This window comes from Microchirus variegatus (assembly GCF_963457635.1).
Source record: "Microchirus variegatus genome assembly, chromosome: 17".
Classification (NCBI taxonomy): Eukaryota; Metazoa; Chordata; class Actinopteri; order Pleuronectiformes; family Soleidae; genus Microchirus; species Microchirus variegatus.
In genome coordinates, this window is record NC_139818.1 from 6,528,816 (window position 1) to 6,544,336 (window position 15,521).

A 15,521-nucleotide genomic window follows, 5' to 3' on the forward strand; every position below is an offset into this window, starting at 1 on the left:
CAGCACTCTACTTTAATTTGCTTCCTAAGCCACTGGTGATTTCGACCACTGGGACATCCCGTCGGCTGCAGGACTTAAACTATTCTGAGGCATTAGGACTGAGTGATGAACACAGCTGAATCTCTGCCTCTGCAGTGTCAGCTGCTGTCGTACTTGGATACCAGGAAACCTCATTCTATCTGAGAGCAGCAAAGCAAAGGTCAGGGATGGCTGTGCCAATGTGCGCTATTTTCATTTAGTGCAGCTTTAATAGAGCACGTAAAAGACATTTTCCCGTAGGCTTCCATTTATTCCTGTTATAACATTGTTAAAAATTGTATGCAAAACAACTGCAATATTAACATTGCATGAGAAAATTCTTCTTGGAAGCAGACTGTGCCACCACTTCCATCTTACAGCTGCGCTCATTAAAAATCCAGTTTGAAGCTGCATTAAGCAACAGGGATTCTGTGCAGTATTAACTACATTATCTCTATCAAGGTGTTTTAGAGCAGTGATTTAAAAACACTGGAACAGGACCCACAGTTGGGCTCCCCGGGGGGGATTTTTTTGGGGTCCCCCAAATAATTTGCTGAATTTGCTACATGCTAATGCAAATTTGCTCTGATTTATTTGGATCACAGTAGTTTGCCATCTTTAAAAAAGTGGGTTCCCAAATAGAAAATATGTGAAACACTGTTTTAAATAGTAAAAGTTGACTTTCTCTAATATTATTTCCATCCCTCCAGAATAAATAAATCTGCTTTAAGTAATAATTAGTCCAAGATCAATGTTTAGAAATGACTATGAAGAATGCTCTAAGCCTCTGTACACTAAGTGAAAGATAAAAATAACAATATGTCTCTGTGATTGTCCTGGGATGTTTTAGCACTAACCGGGTGCTTATCAACGTCACTAAATTAACTGATTCTTTCATTTCCTAAATATCAATCTCCACAGGGATGGAATAAAATAATCTGTATGCGAACATCTTTGAATTAGAATAATAAACGACATAATCCACACTTACAAGGTCAACCTGTCGAGGGATGGTTTGAGGAGAGTAATTTATACATAATATTGAGCATAACAAGAAGAAATATTAATCAACGCAGCAGTTTAAAAAAACATACTCATTAAGCTTAACATGAAGCTCATTAACTGAAGTGCAAATAGGTCAGCTCATTGTGCAAACGATTTCATGATTTGCATGTGCTGCTTCTTGAGGGAATTCATATTTGAAAACACAGCTGAGTATACATAAGTGTGTGTGTGTGTGTGTGTGAGAGAGAAAAAGAGACATAGATTTGACCTGCAACCAGTCTCTGGAGAGCCGTCCTCTGACAGACTCTAATCAGACTCTGGCTTATGCTTGTTCTCAGGGAGTGTGCATCTCCAGCCCTCAGGCCTAATTAGGACTCATGTGTACTTTACAATGAATTGCTGCTGCTGCTGTGACAACCGGGTCAATGCTCACCTGTGTGCATCCAGCAAGCCGCAGAAAATGAGCTGCCAGTGAGCACGATGGCCAGAAGGACATCAGAGGTGATAGAGTTGCCACTCTGCCTAGATGCCTCCACCTGGAGGTCAAGTGAGTTTAATGAATGTTAGAAAAGTGAGAGAGAAGCTGCTGGATGAAACAGAGGGTAGATGCCTGGGCTGAAACAGGGGCACAGGGTTACAGGTTTGAACAGATTTTATGTTTTTTTTTTAATGCACAAAGCAACTGAATGTATAGCACAGATTTTCGATTACCAAAGCTGGCAAACACCAGAACATTGTCAAAGGCTGACGTGTCACATTCAGAGAGACAGTATATTTCTGAGGTATGTGCATAATAGAGTTTCTCATTTGACTACACAGTAGATATAAGTTCCTAATTTCAAGAAATTGAAAAAGAAATTCACACGTGGCCTTTGTGGTCAGAGCAATACATGCAGAGGCTGTGCTGCTCTGTGTGAGCCACTGTCATTCAAAACATTCAGGATCTGCATTTGTTGAATTCTTGCTTGCTGATGTTGGTTATAAGCAGCTATCGCTGCTTTTTTATGTCTTTATGTTACAACCTAGAATTTCAGAATCAATTATTGAATATTTTGTACATAGAGGATTTCCACTGAAAATGTACTATTCAAAAGGAACCTTGAACTAAGTACTACCCAATGCAATAATACTGAGTGTTAACCTTGTTGGTACCTTGTTATGTGTTACTGAGCGAAAGCCCAGTAATTAAACTGTAATTTTTTGAAAAGGTGGAACACATCTTATTTGACACTGGCCTGATACTGAAATTTCTGCTGCCATGAAAACATACTGTTAACTAGAAAAAGCACTCGGAGAGTGCAGACCTCCACCAAGGCAGCTCAGCCCCCCACAAAATAGCGATAAAAATAGTTATAGTGTCTACGGATCACGCCCAAAATGTAATAATTTCAGACAGACAAACAGACAAACAGACAAACAATGTCTGGATTCATTTAGCACTCTATTCGTGTTTTTGACCACTCAGAGTTTACAATGTAGCTGACACAGACAGTCATACAGTGCACCTATGCACATAACACACTCAAACACTGCCTGCACAGCCACTGAGCAATTTGGCTTTTCATGTTTTGCTCAAGATCCATCAGGAATCCCAAATATAGGAATAAAAGGACAAGTTTGCAAATTTACACAAATAACAGTCCAAAAACAATCACATGGCTGAGGTGCAATGGAGAGCCATGGCAGTCACATTTGTCTTCCACCCCAGCTCGTATCCTATCTAAAGCATGTCCCCAGAATTCATTGTATAATTGTATTCCAGTTAGTTTTTGCCACGCATTCTTAATTTTGTTACTTGATTGATTGTTTAAAATAAACATATATTTTCGAAATCATACCTACCTAACTTGAAATATTTGAAAGCAAACACTGCCAAGGCTGTTCTGGGTAAAAAAGGAAAATTAGGAAAATAAAGTTTCAAGTGTGAACACAACGGAGCAGGTGAGATACATGGAAGTGGAAGCTAAGTTGGCAAAAAGCAGTAAAGTAAGACAGGTAGAGAAGATTACCTACAATATCAAAGTTCCAATGTATACCAGGGAGGTCCAGGATATTTCACCTAATAGCAAAGTGTATGAATGTGAGCAGCCCAATAATAAGTCTTCCACTTAATCCCTATTCAGGCAGGATTAGTAAATGGGGAGGTGAAGGTAAAGTTATTATTACCAGAGCTTTTCAGTGAACATTTCAGTAATCATTTCCGGACAATGTCAGTAAAGATTATGGCAACTTTTACTCAACAAAAAAAAAGTCTGGGAAAATGACCTGAGGTAATACTAATCCCATGCAAATAGACCAGCACATGAAGACGTTTTCAGACTTTCTCTCGGACAAGTCCGTGGCAAACCTTGGGTGTTTAATATCGACACATTTTGAGCACCGTGTTAAAATAAAAGAAGTTTGAAAGCGGGGGACTTCTGATAGCTTTAGGTATGCACATATAGTTACGTAAGCGTATTTAGGAGGCTATGTGGCTAAAAAAAAATATTATCAGCATACCACACTGACTACCACAACTGTCATGGTTGGCTACAAGGCCTTGTAGTCTGCAATTAAAAGTTCTGTTTTGACTGGCCAGGGAAATGCCTTTTCACAATGCTTTTGTGTTTGAAGGTCCATCCTTCCAAAAGCTGGATGGAACATTCTTCACAAAAAAATAACAGAAAGATCAATGGGGTGTATATTCCTGTTTCAATTATGGTCAACTCTGCATACAGTCTAGGCAAGAATGTTCGGAAGACTTTATCAGAAGGCACAGCAACAGCTTCAATGAGCACCTGAGTCGGACACCCATCCATGTGGATCATGCATTTGGACGGCTTAGAGGCAGATGGTGGACTCTGATGAAAAGGAATGACTGAAAGACAAGCGATTTAAAATACACAGCATGCATTGTGCTTCATAAACTTCTGTGAGAACCTCAATCTGCAATTCATCGACACCCCACACTCAGAGAGATGTGAAATACTTGAGCAGCCACAGGATCAGATCAATGACGATGAAACTCAAACTCCACTCACTGAGGTCAACGAGGGTGAACACATCTGCAAGAGTTTTAGAGGTTTTCAATTATCAGTTGTCATAGTGACTGAAACAACTTATAAAAGGAATTTTATGGAATTAGAGTTGTGTCAATATTTTCAAACACTTTCCACGAATCAAACAACACTTTTATAGAAGCAAAAAAAAATAAATTGATTTAATCAATCAAAAATATATTATTTTATTGTTTGAAAATACATTTGTTCTTTGCACCTCCTGTTATGTTCTGTCACGGTTTCAACCTCAGCATAACATTTGTCATTGTCCGTTTCATTCTGTTCACTAACTAACTGACTAACTGACTGATTTTCTGGTTTTGATCCCTGCCTATTGTCTCCTTTGTCGGAGATATTTGCCACGCTGACTGACTTCCTGGTTTGAACTCTGCCTTTCGAAATAAACACTGCTATGGAGAGAATTGTGTTCCTTTATTAAACTTACTGTTTTTTGCTCTCAAATCTCTTTTTTGGTTTCAAATTTTTTCTGTTTGATTAAATAATAAAGGAACAAAATACACTGCCTTTTACATCTCAGCTGCTCTGTCTTGTGTGTCGCGCTTTTGGGTTCTCGTCTGCGATTTTGTGTAAGCCTGACATGTTCTTTGCGCCATGGTTTTGGGTCTCTGGGCGGGGCCTGAGTAAGGCCCCGCCTGCTGATTGGCTACTGAGTTTTGGAGTGACAGCTCAATGGACTGGAAGTCGTCACAGCCTCGGAATTGCAGATTTACGGGATTAAAATTAAATTTCCACTTCATTAAATATATCAACTCACACCCACAATTTCTGTTTAAGTGTTATAAACATATGAACTGTATGTATATTGACTGATCAGTTCAGTATGTGTGTCACCTGCTGCCGGCTGCCTCACTCGCTGTGCTGGTCGAAGAAATAAAGTCAATGAATCATTTCAACACTGTTGATTTCTTCCTGTTTTTGCAGTCTCGGCAGCTCCCAAGCTGAGTGACAACAGCTGGATAACCTGCCTTCACCAGCCGACTGACAGAAATGTACTAAACCAAAGTAGTTTTAATGTCGGCTCCATGTGAAGAAATCAACAGTGTTGAACAGAATCAATAATTCATTGGCTTTAGTTCTTCGCCCAGCGCGAAGTGAGGCAGCCGGCAGCAGGTGACATTGAGTCCATTAAGCTGTCACTCCAAATCTCAGTAGCCAATCAGCAGACAGCTTCCTAAGGCCCGCCCACAAACAAAAACCCACAACGCAAAAAACATATCGGGGAGTGCAAAGAACAAATGTGTTTTCAATATATTTTTGCTTCTGAAAAAGTGTTGTTTGAAAATATTGACACAAATCTAATTCCATAGAACTTCAGCTACACTTCAGTTGTAGCGTTATACTGTATAATATATAATAATAAGAAACAGTATATCAGCATAGCATATTTTTGTGAAGTTGCTTCAAGTAACATTTTAACTTTCAAATAACTCTTTCCTTCAAATTAGGTTTTTCTACCTGAGGCGATGGTAGGTCAGTGGTAGAGTGAGTCATCTTTCAACTCGAAGGTTGTGGGTTCAGCGTGTGAATGGGTATGAAAGATATGTGAAAGTGTGAGTGAATGGATACTTCCACAAAAAATGTTACTGGGCTGTTCTAATAACAAGGAAAAAAAACTACCACTAACTCAAATCTTAATGGGGTAGGAGGGGGAGGAGTGTGCTGCATTGGCTCAGGTGTGACATTTGGGGCAATATAAGATCGCCATAATTAAAGTGTGGGTTGACATTGACCTTGATTTTCAAAAATCTTGTTCAGTCTCTCTTCTACAGCCTCCATGAACTGCAACGTTTTACCTTTGTATTTGCATCCCCCTATCATGAAACATTGAAACAATAATTGTCAGACAGGGATATAAACATGATTCTTTGAGAAGACTAACTTTTGCATGAAGTTTTATTTTTCAAGTAAAAGTTTGGGCAACCCTTATGATGCCATACCATTGGAGTGTCCAAACTTTCACATCTGCCTGTTGGTGTTATGATGCACATGTTTATGTTAATTCAATAATTGTTCTGAAATGTGTCTTTCCATAAGGTATAACATATGTTTAAATCACCTACCGCCGTCTACCAGTCATTGCAGTCAGTAGAGTCTCAGCTGACGAGCAACCACGGGTTGCCAGTTACGTCACAGAAAACCTAAAAGACCTCTGTATTTTGAATTTGAATGTAGTAATGTAGTTTTTGGCCACATTTTTACATATGGCACCTTTAAGTGTCTGTGTAAAGTACTTTGAGGTCATGTGGTAATTTGATGCTAATAAACAAAAGTGATTTAATTTACCCAGGCTTGGTGCTGACACCACAAACACTTTATGCAACACCATGTGACTAATGATACAAACATCACAGTTTTCCTTTATTTCTGCACATCATGTATCAGAGTGGCTGAAGCAGCCAGTCCGACTCAAATATCACATCTAAACTTTTCACTGCAATCTTGTTACATGCAATCCAAAAATCTATTTGATAACCTTTCACATGGCGGTGCCTCGTCTTTGAAACATATTTGAAATTCCTCCTCACTCCTACACTGCCAAATCTAACCAACTCAACAAACATCATAGAATGCAACAGACCTTAAATGATTTCAATGGCATCATGGCTGACAAATATGGAGAGCATTAAAAAAGTCTTATCTGTTAAAAAGCAAATTTTTAATCAATGGATGACAAAAGAGAGGATCAGTACAGATTCAGGTCAATGCTCAGTTTGAGTTTGGTGAGTGGTATTTCTAGAAATCGCACAAAAGCATGGAGTAAGAAGGGATTTTCAAAGAGATTCTGTGTACGTGTGAAGACTTCAGCTTGGACAGAATCAATTATTTCATAAACGTGGTTGTGCATCTGTTTCCTTTAATGACAACAATGGACAAGCATTGTGGGCAAGTTGGTGATTAAATACTTCTAACAATACTCAAATTTAAAATGAAAGCATGTTTTAACTCACTCTGTAAATAAAATGATGAGACCAACAGTTCTTAACCTTTAAGAGGTTGACACACTACATTTTGGATTTAATACCACAGTGCTGCAACTTCATTTTCTTTCCTCCCTGAAGACTTCACTGAAGTTTTCCAAGGTCTTGCTTCCAAAACCTGTTTTGATTAGTGAAGCAGGTTTCAAAAGAAACTAATTCCATCCCCTGGAACACACTCTCTCTCTCTCTCTCTCTCTCTCTCTCTCTCTCTCTCTCTCTCTCTCTCTCTCTCTCTCTCTCTCTCTCTCATAAATAAGTCAGTAAATCTAGTCAACAGCAATCTGCAGTGACAGGGAGAGAAATCATGTGATCCTGGAGCTGAAGCGATGCTATATCAAGCAGCAAACAGGTCTGCTGACTGGTAACTGATAATTACAAATGTGAAAGCAATGTCATGTGGAATTTTGTTCTGTTTACTCTAATAAATCTTTCTTGTACCAGTTTTTTTCTCTACTCCCACCGAAAATCATGACCCACCATTTCATAAAACTTGACATTGTGGGGTCGGTAGAAGTCTCGCAATTGCTCAATAGCATCTCTGTCTATCTGAACATGAGTCCTGCCCTTGGATTTGCCCAGGCAGCGGGGCGAGGCGCTCCTCTCCGGCTTCTTAAGGCAAGGGAAACCCTTTGTGCGGTTGAAATAGAAGTGTTTGTCAGTGACAATGCGTTTCAACCCAAGGAAATCTTGCACCCGAGCCAGCTCCCCTGCTGGGTCTGTGATAAGATGCTCTCCACTCACAAAGTGTATCTGAGCCAGAGGGAAGTAGCGGAGCCAGTTTTCCAGGTGTAGAGCATAAAGGCCGATCCGAATGGCATTCCATGATGTGTCTATGATGCCCAGGCACTGGTTCCTGAACGCCAGCTCCTGGAAACTGGGCAAGTCAGGGGTTTTGGATAAAGTCTGAGTGTAGTCAGATATTGCACGAGTGACTGGGTCTCGCACCACCACGATGAGTTTGGTGTTCTGGGACATGGCAGAGATCCGGTGTGGTGTTTCTTTTGTCACAAAGTAACTTGGCGTCTTCTCCATTGTGATTTGGCTTTCAAGAGTCTTTGGCATTAAACGTCTGAATGAAAAATAAGAACACAGAATGGAGGCTCCGGTAAGACAATGATTGCCCATTTACATTGACAATAATTTCAAGGTACAATAGGCATGGAATTTATTATAAACTTTTAGTATAGTAAAAAATTATTGATTGATCTGTACCTCATGCTTCACAACACTACTCTGTAGCATCTCAGGACTGTTTCACTCCAACTACTCTGCATCCTGTCGGTGGAATGAGCACCAGCAAAGACTGCTTAAGTAAGATTTCCACCGGACGCGTTACAGCAGCGGAACGTCAGCGGCGCGGTTTTGCACCATCCTCTGCCCGGCGCCAATCCCCACTGGGCGCGTTATGGCAGCTCAGCGGTGCCTTGGGAGCCAGTGGTATTCACGAAAGATCACGCGATAATCCTGAACGGCGGCAAGTTTACAAGATCTCACAATAGACCGTATGCATAAAGGAAACAACAACAACACAGCTTCTTTCATTCTCCGTTGTGGAAGAACTGTTGATCTGGTGTCATAAATGATTTTATGTTTCTCCACTTCAACAATCATTCTCTCGTCGTACATTATGACTCTCTGAGAAGCTCTGATTAATTGACTGTTCACCTGGTAGTATAGTTAAGACGTAATGTTGATGTGAAGTTGCGATATGCTATATGACCTGTGTATTGTGTTTTATTTTGAAAGGGGGGCAGACTTGCTTTCTGGTGCGATCTGCTCTGTTGCGCTTGACGTGACTCAGCAACGGCAACGGCAAAAATAGAACTGCTACCTATCGATAGCGCTGCGACGCGGCGAGCCGCTTCTGGGACGCTGCTGAGACGGGCCACAGTGCGGACGGTGGAAATGCTCACATTCATTAGAATGGAAGCTATTTGAAACGGCGACCGCGCCGCTGACGTTCGCTGCTGTAATGCGCCCAGTGGAAATCCAGGGTCTAACAGCAAAGACACCTCTAAAAAGAAACAGTCAAAAAAACAACACAATAAAACGTGTCAACATCAGCAGAGATAGAGAATTGTGATCCCAAAAGATTAAACAAAAAAAAAATCATTTTTATCAACTCATTGCTGAAAGTCACCAACTAACAATTCTTCCAGCGATCTTTTCTAAAGAAGATTTATAGTGTAACTAAAGCTCTATATCACCAGTATGTGTCTAGTGATGGTATTTGTTCATCCAGGTGCACATATTCACAGTTTAAGGCATAAAAGTATTGAAATTGTTCATGTTGTGACAAAAATATCTACACTCTTAGAAATAAGGGTTCCAAAACGGTCCTTCTACAAAGGCTGAGGTTCTACCTGGGACCATTTACTCCTGAAAAAATCCTTTCCCCAAGAAAGGGTTTTTAAAGGGTTCTTGGTAACACCAATGGTTCCACTAAGAACCATTTTGATCCAGAGAACCCTTTAAAACCTCTTTCCTGAATAAAGGATTTTAAAAGATTTTATGAAAAAGGCCAATCCGAAGAACCTTATATGGTTCTACTTAGCACTTGTATTTCTAAGAGTGTGCTGCCTCCCTGGTCAAACACCAGCTACTGCATTCAAAGTTTGTCATTGGCTTTCTCAGTCCACTTTCGCTTCACCAGAACAAGCTTTCATCACCGTCTTGACTAACCTGCGCCAGACTTTTATCAATGCCTGAGCTGTCCTTTTCATCGCCTTTCTTTGTCCACTGCTTGAAGCACAGTATGAGCGATTGAGGCTTCTGTCACTGAGCTCTCCCCAGACGATGGGGGTTTAGTTACCCTTTAAGCGTTTTTTAATTTGCATGTCACATAAATATTTCACTAAACAGACCGGAGAAATGTGAACAAAAAGCAGCAGCAACAATTTAAATGAGTCATGCTGTGGACTATTTATTTATTCCTCATGAGAGCAGAGTATTTGTGATTCAGTCAGAACATTGCTTTTGTAATGGCTGGTCAAGTGTTGCAAACAGTTTAACAGTAAATTGAAAATGTTGTACTCCAATCCAATCCAACTTTATTTAAAAAGAACTTAAAAGAGCTGAAACTGAAAAAGTGCTGTACATCAGAGATAAATAAATAAATAAATAAATAAATAAAACAAATACAACATACAAACATGGGACCTAATAGACCTAAGAATACAACAATAAAACAATAAAAATACCGTAAAAAATATAGACAACACAGATAAACAGGTCATACAATAAAACTATAAAAAAGATAAAGAACCGACGTCTCATACTGGGTCGCCCAAGAGTAAACATGGGTTTTAAGATGTGTTTTAAAATAGGGATGCACAATCCACTTTTTGTCAGATCCGATCCGATACCTGAATTTGGATATCTGCCGATACCGATACTATTCCGATATCCATGCTCTGCTTTAATATTATTATCATCATTACTGATTATATATAAGGCTTTAATAAACTCCTTTATACAGGCAAGTATGATATGTACGGCTTTACAGCGACCTTACAGACCTAAAATCTTTTTTTAATTTTTAAAAATAGGGACACACACACACACACACACACACACACACACACACACACACACACACACACACACACACACACACACACACACACACACAGTGAGCGCAGAGCAGCGCACACACAAAGTCACAGAAAAACACAAACGGAGTCACAGGCGAACTGTGGACGTTTAATCTCCAAACATGAAAATACAGTTTCAGGTCCTTAAACACCATGTGTCCACATGTTTCCATGTGGACCCTTAATCATTGATTTAATTATCTGGCATTTTTTTCCACCAGACAATTCATTTTGAAATTCACGGGACAACGGCCAAATACCTGCTAACGCAAATCCTGGCTTGGAGGAGTATGATTTTTATTGTTTTTATACCGCTGTCAGTACTGTTCTCACCGCTTTAAGACGATGACGGCTGGGATTATGTCGGCTGCAGGAGGTTGAGGAGCTGATTTTCTTAAGTCATGGTCAATAATGCTCAGAACAGAATAATGCTCGCCTGCTAGCTGGCTGTAAACTGTGGTATGAATTTCCTGAACGGATCGTACATCATTACTCCGCGTCTCATTGAGACACACCTCAGTTTAGGAAATCCATTCCACTTTTTGCAGCTAGCTAGCAGAACATTCAGGAATTCACCTGTGGAGACATTTCAGCCGAAAACATTAACGCACAGATGGATCAGATCAGAAATCTCGGACGTCTGACTGACGAGACATAATAAAGGCATGGATTACTGCCTCAAAGTGCGTTGTAGAAAGGAAAGGTTTTACCGCTGTTTCTTAAAGCTCACAGAGTGGTCCTGTTGCACATAATAGTTATGGAGGTCTACTTACATACATTAACTTGTTTTTATGGTCAAAAACCTCCTAGTTGATGTAAACGAGCTAATAGAAATCTGTCTTTCCTGACGCTGTTCCCCAACCGCGATATTTCAGACATAAATCTCACCCCCAGAAGACAGAGTGTGTTGTGATTGGCCAGCCAGTGTAGAGCCTTCCCAACTTCCCAATTGTGATTGGCCAATACCCGGAAGTGACATAATCAGCACACCAGCTCTCAGAAGCGCAGCTCCCCCCTCTGGAACGGTGGATGCACTGCTCCTCATTATCAAAACATTGTTTTAACAGTGTTTAAAAATAGCTTCTTCACGACTCCCCGCCGCAGTCCCTTTTATGACTTTGACCCGGAGTCAGACCCAGAGTCAGAAGACACTGTCGCTCGTGAAACACCTCAACAATGGACGTTATTCTTCTTCTGTGGTTCAATGTACGCAACCGGATGTGCCCGGACTAGTGCCCGGAGCAGGACGATCGGCTGTTCAGGAGAAATTATGTTTATGTAACCGGACCGGGTTTTTCAGAGATCTCGCTGAGCCCGAGATTACAATAAAACACAGCGATCTCACCAATGACTGAACTGTTTGTTTCTAAACTTCAGGGCTTCGTAAACAAGGTAATGACGCTGATACACACTAAACAACAGCGTTAATTGGAACTTCCGGTCTAGGTCTGCTTTAAATGAAAAAAGTTGGACTTCACCACTGCAGCAATTTGACTGTCCAATTTAAAATCACTGTCCATTTTAAAACCCAGATTTGTGACTGTAGCCTTTACATGCTGTGTCAAAGGGCCTAGATAAACAGGAAGGGACTCACTGGAGCCATTGGGTCGAAACACTATTACTTCTGGCTTCCTTTCATTAACATGTAAAAAGTTCAGGGCCATCCATGCTTTGATCTCCTCAAGACACTTTAGAAGTGAAATGATAGAGGAGGCCTCCTTCCGTTTTAGGGGTACATAGATCTGGCTGTCATCGGCGTAACAGTGAAAGGAGATACCGTGTTTCCTAAGGTTGGAACCCAAGGGAAGTAAATAGAGCGAAAAAAGCAGAGGCCCTAAAATTGAGTCCTGTGGGACCCCACATGACAGGGGAGCAGATGAGCCAGCAAGCCTTTCACACATAATTCTATCTGCCAGATATGACCTGAACTGACATCAGTATTGGTAGATATTAATGGTTGTCATGAGTAATGGCGTCAGACACAAAGCACATCAGGTCCCTGTGTTGAAGAAAGCTGTGTATTAAATGCCTGAAGAAAAGCACAGATATAAAATCTCACTAAACAAAATGCTCTAGTTTGTCTGTCAACCCAGTTTCTGCATGCAAATGATAAAAGGAGTGCTGAAGCAAAGTCATCGTGGTCTGCTGTCACTGGAGACTTGTCTTGCAGACACTTCTCCTGTGCATCAGCCCTGAATGGTTCACCAGCAATAAATCACTATGAAATGCAAAAAGAACACATATAGCAGAGTGACTGTGTTATGTTACAACTGGGTCTTCAAACTAGGTCATTGTGGTCTTTGAAATAAAGCACACCTTCACATAGGAAAAGTTTGAAGCTTGATTCCAAACCTTATTGATGTTATGCACTTCAGCACATGATATGCATTTTGATTTTTGGAAACTGATCGATTATTTGAATACTTTTCTGCAATTTATGGATGAAAACACAATTTATTAATTTAATCAAGTTAAATGCATTATTCAGTTGAAGCCCTGGCTGGATGTTCAATATATAAAGAGCATTTGGTTCTTTTCAATGTACATGTATATAATGTATGTATATAAACTTGTATCTAATAGATCTAAAAGTTTACTTTGTTTATTGATTAGTTAATAGCTCATGTTATTAAACTTGTAAATTAAACTATCTCACTTTTCTTTATTCTTTGAGTTGATACAAAATGAAAGACAACATCAGCCCCACTCTATTGCATAGTGACAATTAGATATGACTCCAGATATGACCCATTTGGCCTTCACTGATGACTATCACTTTCAGAAAGGTGAATTTTTATCTTGAAAGTCATTTAGGAAAGTCAATGGGGTGGCATTAGACCTTCACAGCTTTGACAGCTGCTTGTCATATTGTGGTAATAACAAAGGGATCATGTCACCACATCGCTGAGACACACAATCTTCAGTCTCACACTGTCCTGAACAGAGCCAATAATTTCAAATATTTCAACCTATAATTATTTTTACAATACAATTGATACAGATACCTCCTGTAAAATGCATGATAGCTAGGTAACATGCAAATCCAAGGAGTGTAAGTGTGACTCTCTCTCACACACACACACACACACAGACACACACACACACACAAACATATATATATACATACCAGCGTGTGGTCACTAAGAAATGTCCTTATTTTTGAAGGAAAAGCACTTTTTTCAAAGAATATAACATTAAATCAATCATAAATATGTATACATTGTTAATGTGGTAAACGACTATTCTAGCAGCAAACGTCTGTTTTTTAATGGAATATGTACACAGGTGTATAGAGGCCCATTTCCAGTGTTCTAATGGTACATTGTGTTTGCTAATCATGTTAGAAGGCTGTTGGATGACTAGAAAACCCTTGAAAACCCTTGTGCAATGACGTTAGCACAGCTGAAAACAGTTTTGCTGGTTCTTTGACAAAAGCAAAGTTTGAAGGGCAAAATTATTTTTTGAATAACATCATTATTTCTAATCTTGTCAATGTCTTGACTATATTTTCCATTCATTTTGCAACTCTTGATGAATAAAAGTGTGACTTTTAATGAAAAATACAAACAAATTGTATAGGTGACCCCAAACTTGTGAAAGGCAGTGTATATTGATTATCGACCCAAGCACCATAAACATGTTAATATTATATATTGAATCCAATATTGTGCATCCCTACTTAAAATGGTAATGTGTTCAAATGTCTTATTTTGTCCACAACCCAAAATTATTCAATTCTAATGGTTTCTATTTATGTCGTAAGTAAATAAACCAGAACACATTCACAATTAAGAAGCAGAACATTAAGCACGTTTCTTTTAATCATCACGATAGTTGATTGTTAAGATAGTAATCGAATAATAATCAGTGAATCGTTAATTGTGTGCTTGTTAATCAGCAAGTTCTCCCTCTGTGGAAGACAAGGTTATGGGGCAACATGAACTTGCTTCTCTTACCTGTACCACTCCAGGCCTCTGTCATAGTTCCTGTCAAAGAAGTGCGTCTCTGTTCCAGCCGCGCGCACGTCCGGATGGACTCTTATAAACTCCAGAACCGCTCTCGTCCCTCCCTTCTTTACACCAACTATGATAGCATTGGGCAACTTTTTATTGCCAAACCTTGCACTAATAATGGGACTGGGCGTGTCGTTCCTGGCGGTGTTCAGAGTGGAAAAAGGTCGTTGGGCGCTTCTTCTCAGGCTCGCCGCATTGGCGCTGCTCAGCCGCGCATCCAGTAGCAGAGCGCAGGAGGTGAGGGATTTTTGGAGGCGCCTTCTGGCTCCATCAACCATGATGCGCTGGCAGCTCGGCGTCAAATCACCTGACTTTTGCATGATGGTGTAGACAGGGAATAGTGCACAGTAGCACAGATATGACAGAAAAAGAGACAATAAGACAATGGAAGGTCTTGTGAGCCTGTGCGAGAAGGGGAGAAGTCGAGTGAAGGAGAGCACGCATGCCATCTCTCCATGCATAAGAACAGCGCATGGTTTTCTAATTGATTTTATGATCCGCTCTTCCAGGTTGTTGATAGACTCCACAGCAGAGAGAACAATTCAAAATGGTCCTTGTCACTTACTTCCATCTATGTGTCATCAGTCAGTCATCAGAAAAGAGCTCGTAAAACTCCAGCGCGTCTCCACGGTCTTCACACAGCAGAGAAACGCACCGTGTGGTAATTTGAGCGGACTCTCATCTTCAGAGCGGCTGATCCACAGAGAAATACTTGTACACGCTGACGTCAGAACATAGTTGCATCTCCAGCTTCCTGCGCTCAGTCGCTGAATAAACACTGAAGCTCAGTGCAAGTTTGTTCAGATGTGATCGAAATCAGTGATTAGTTTATACAAATACATGTTTAAACCATGA

At 40.2% G+C, this 15,521-nt stretch overlaps 1 protein-coding gene across 1 annotated transcript; it reads right to left on the reverse strand.

Moving 5' to 3' along the window:
• Positions 1 to 7,510: 7,510 nt before the first annotated feature.
• LOC310939373 (heparan sulfate glucosamine 3-O-sulfotransferase 2-like) lies at positions 7,511 to 15,118 on the reverse strand (the record flags this gene model as incomplete). The annotated part of the gene is made up of 2 exons (XM_083904110.1): positions 14,610 to 15,118; positions 7,511 to 8,129 (listed from the first exon to the last, which is right to left on the reverse strand). The coding sequence occupies exons 1-2, from the start codon at positions 15,113 to 15,115 to the stop codon at positions 7,511 to 7,513; spliced, it is 1,125 nt and encodes a 374-aa protein (XP_083760236.1). The 5' UTR covers positions 15,116 to 15,118.
• Between the last annotated feature and the right edge of the window lie 403 nt (positions 15,119 to 15,521).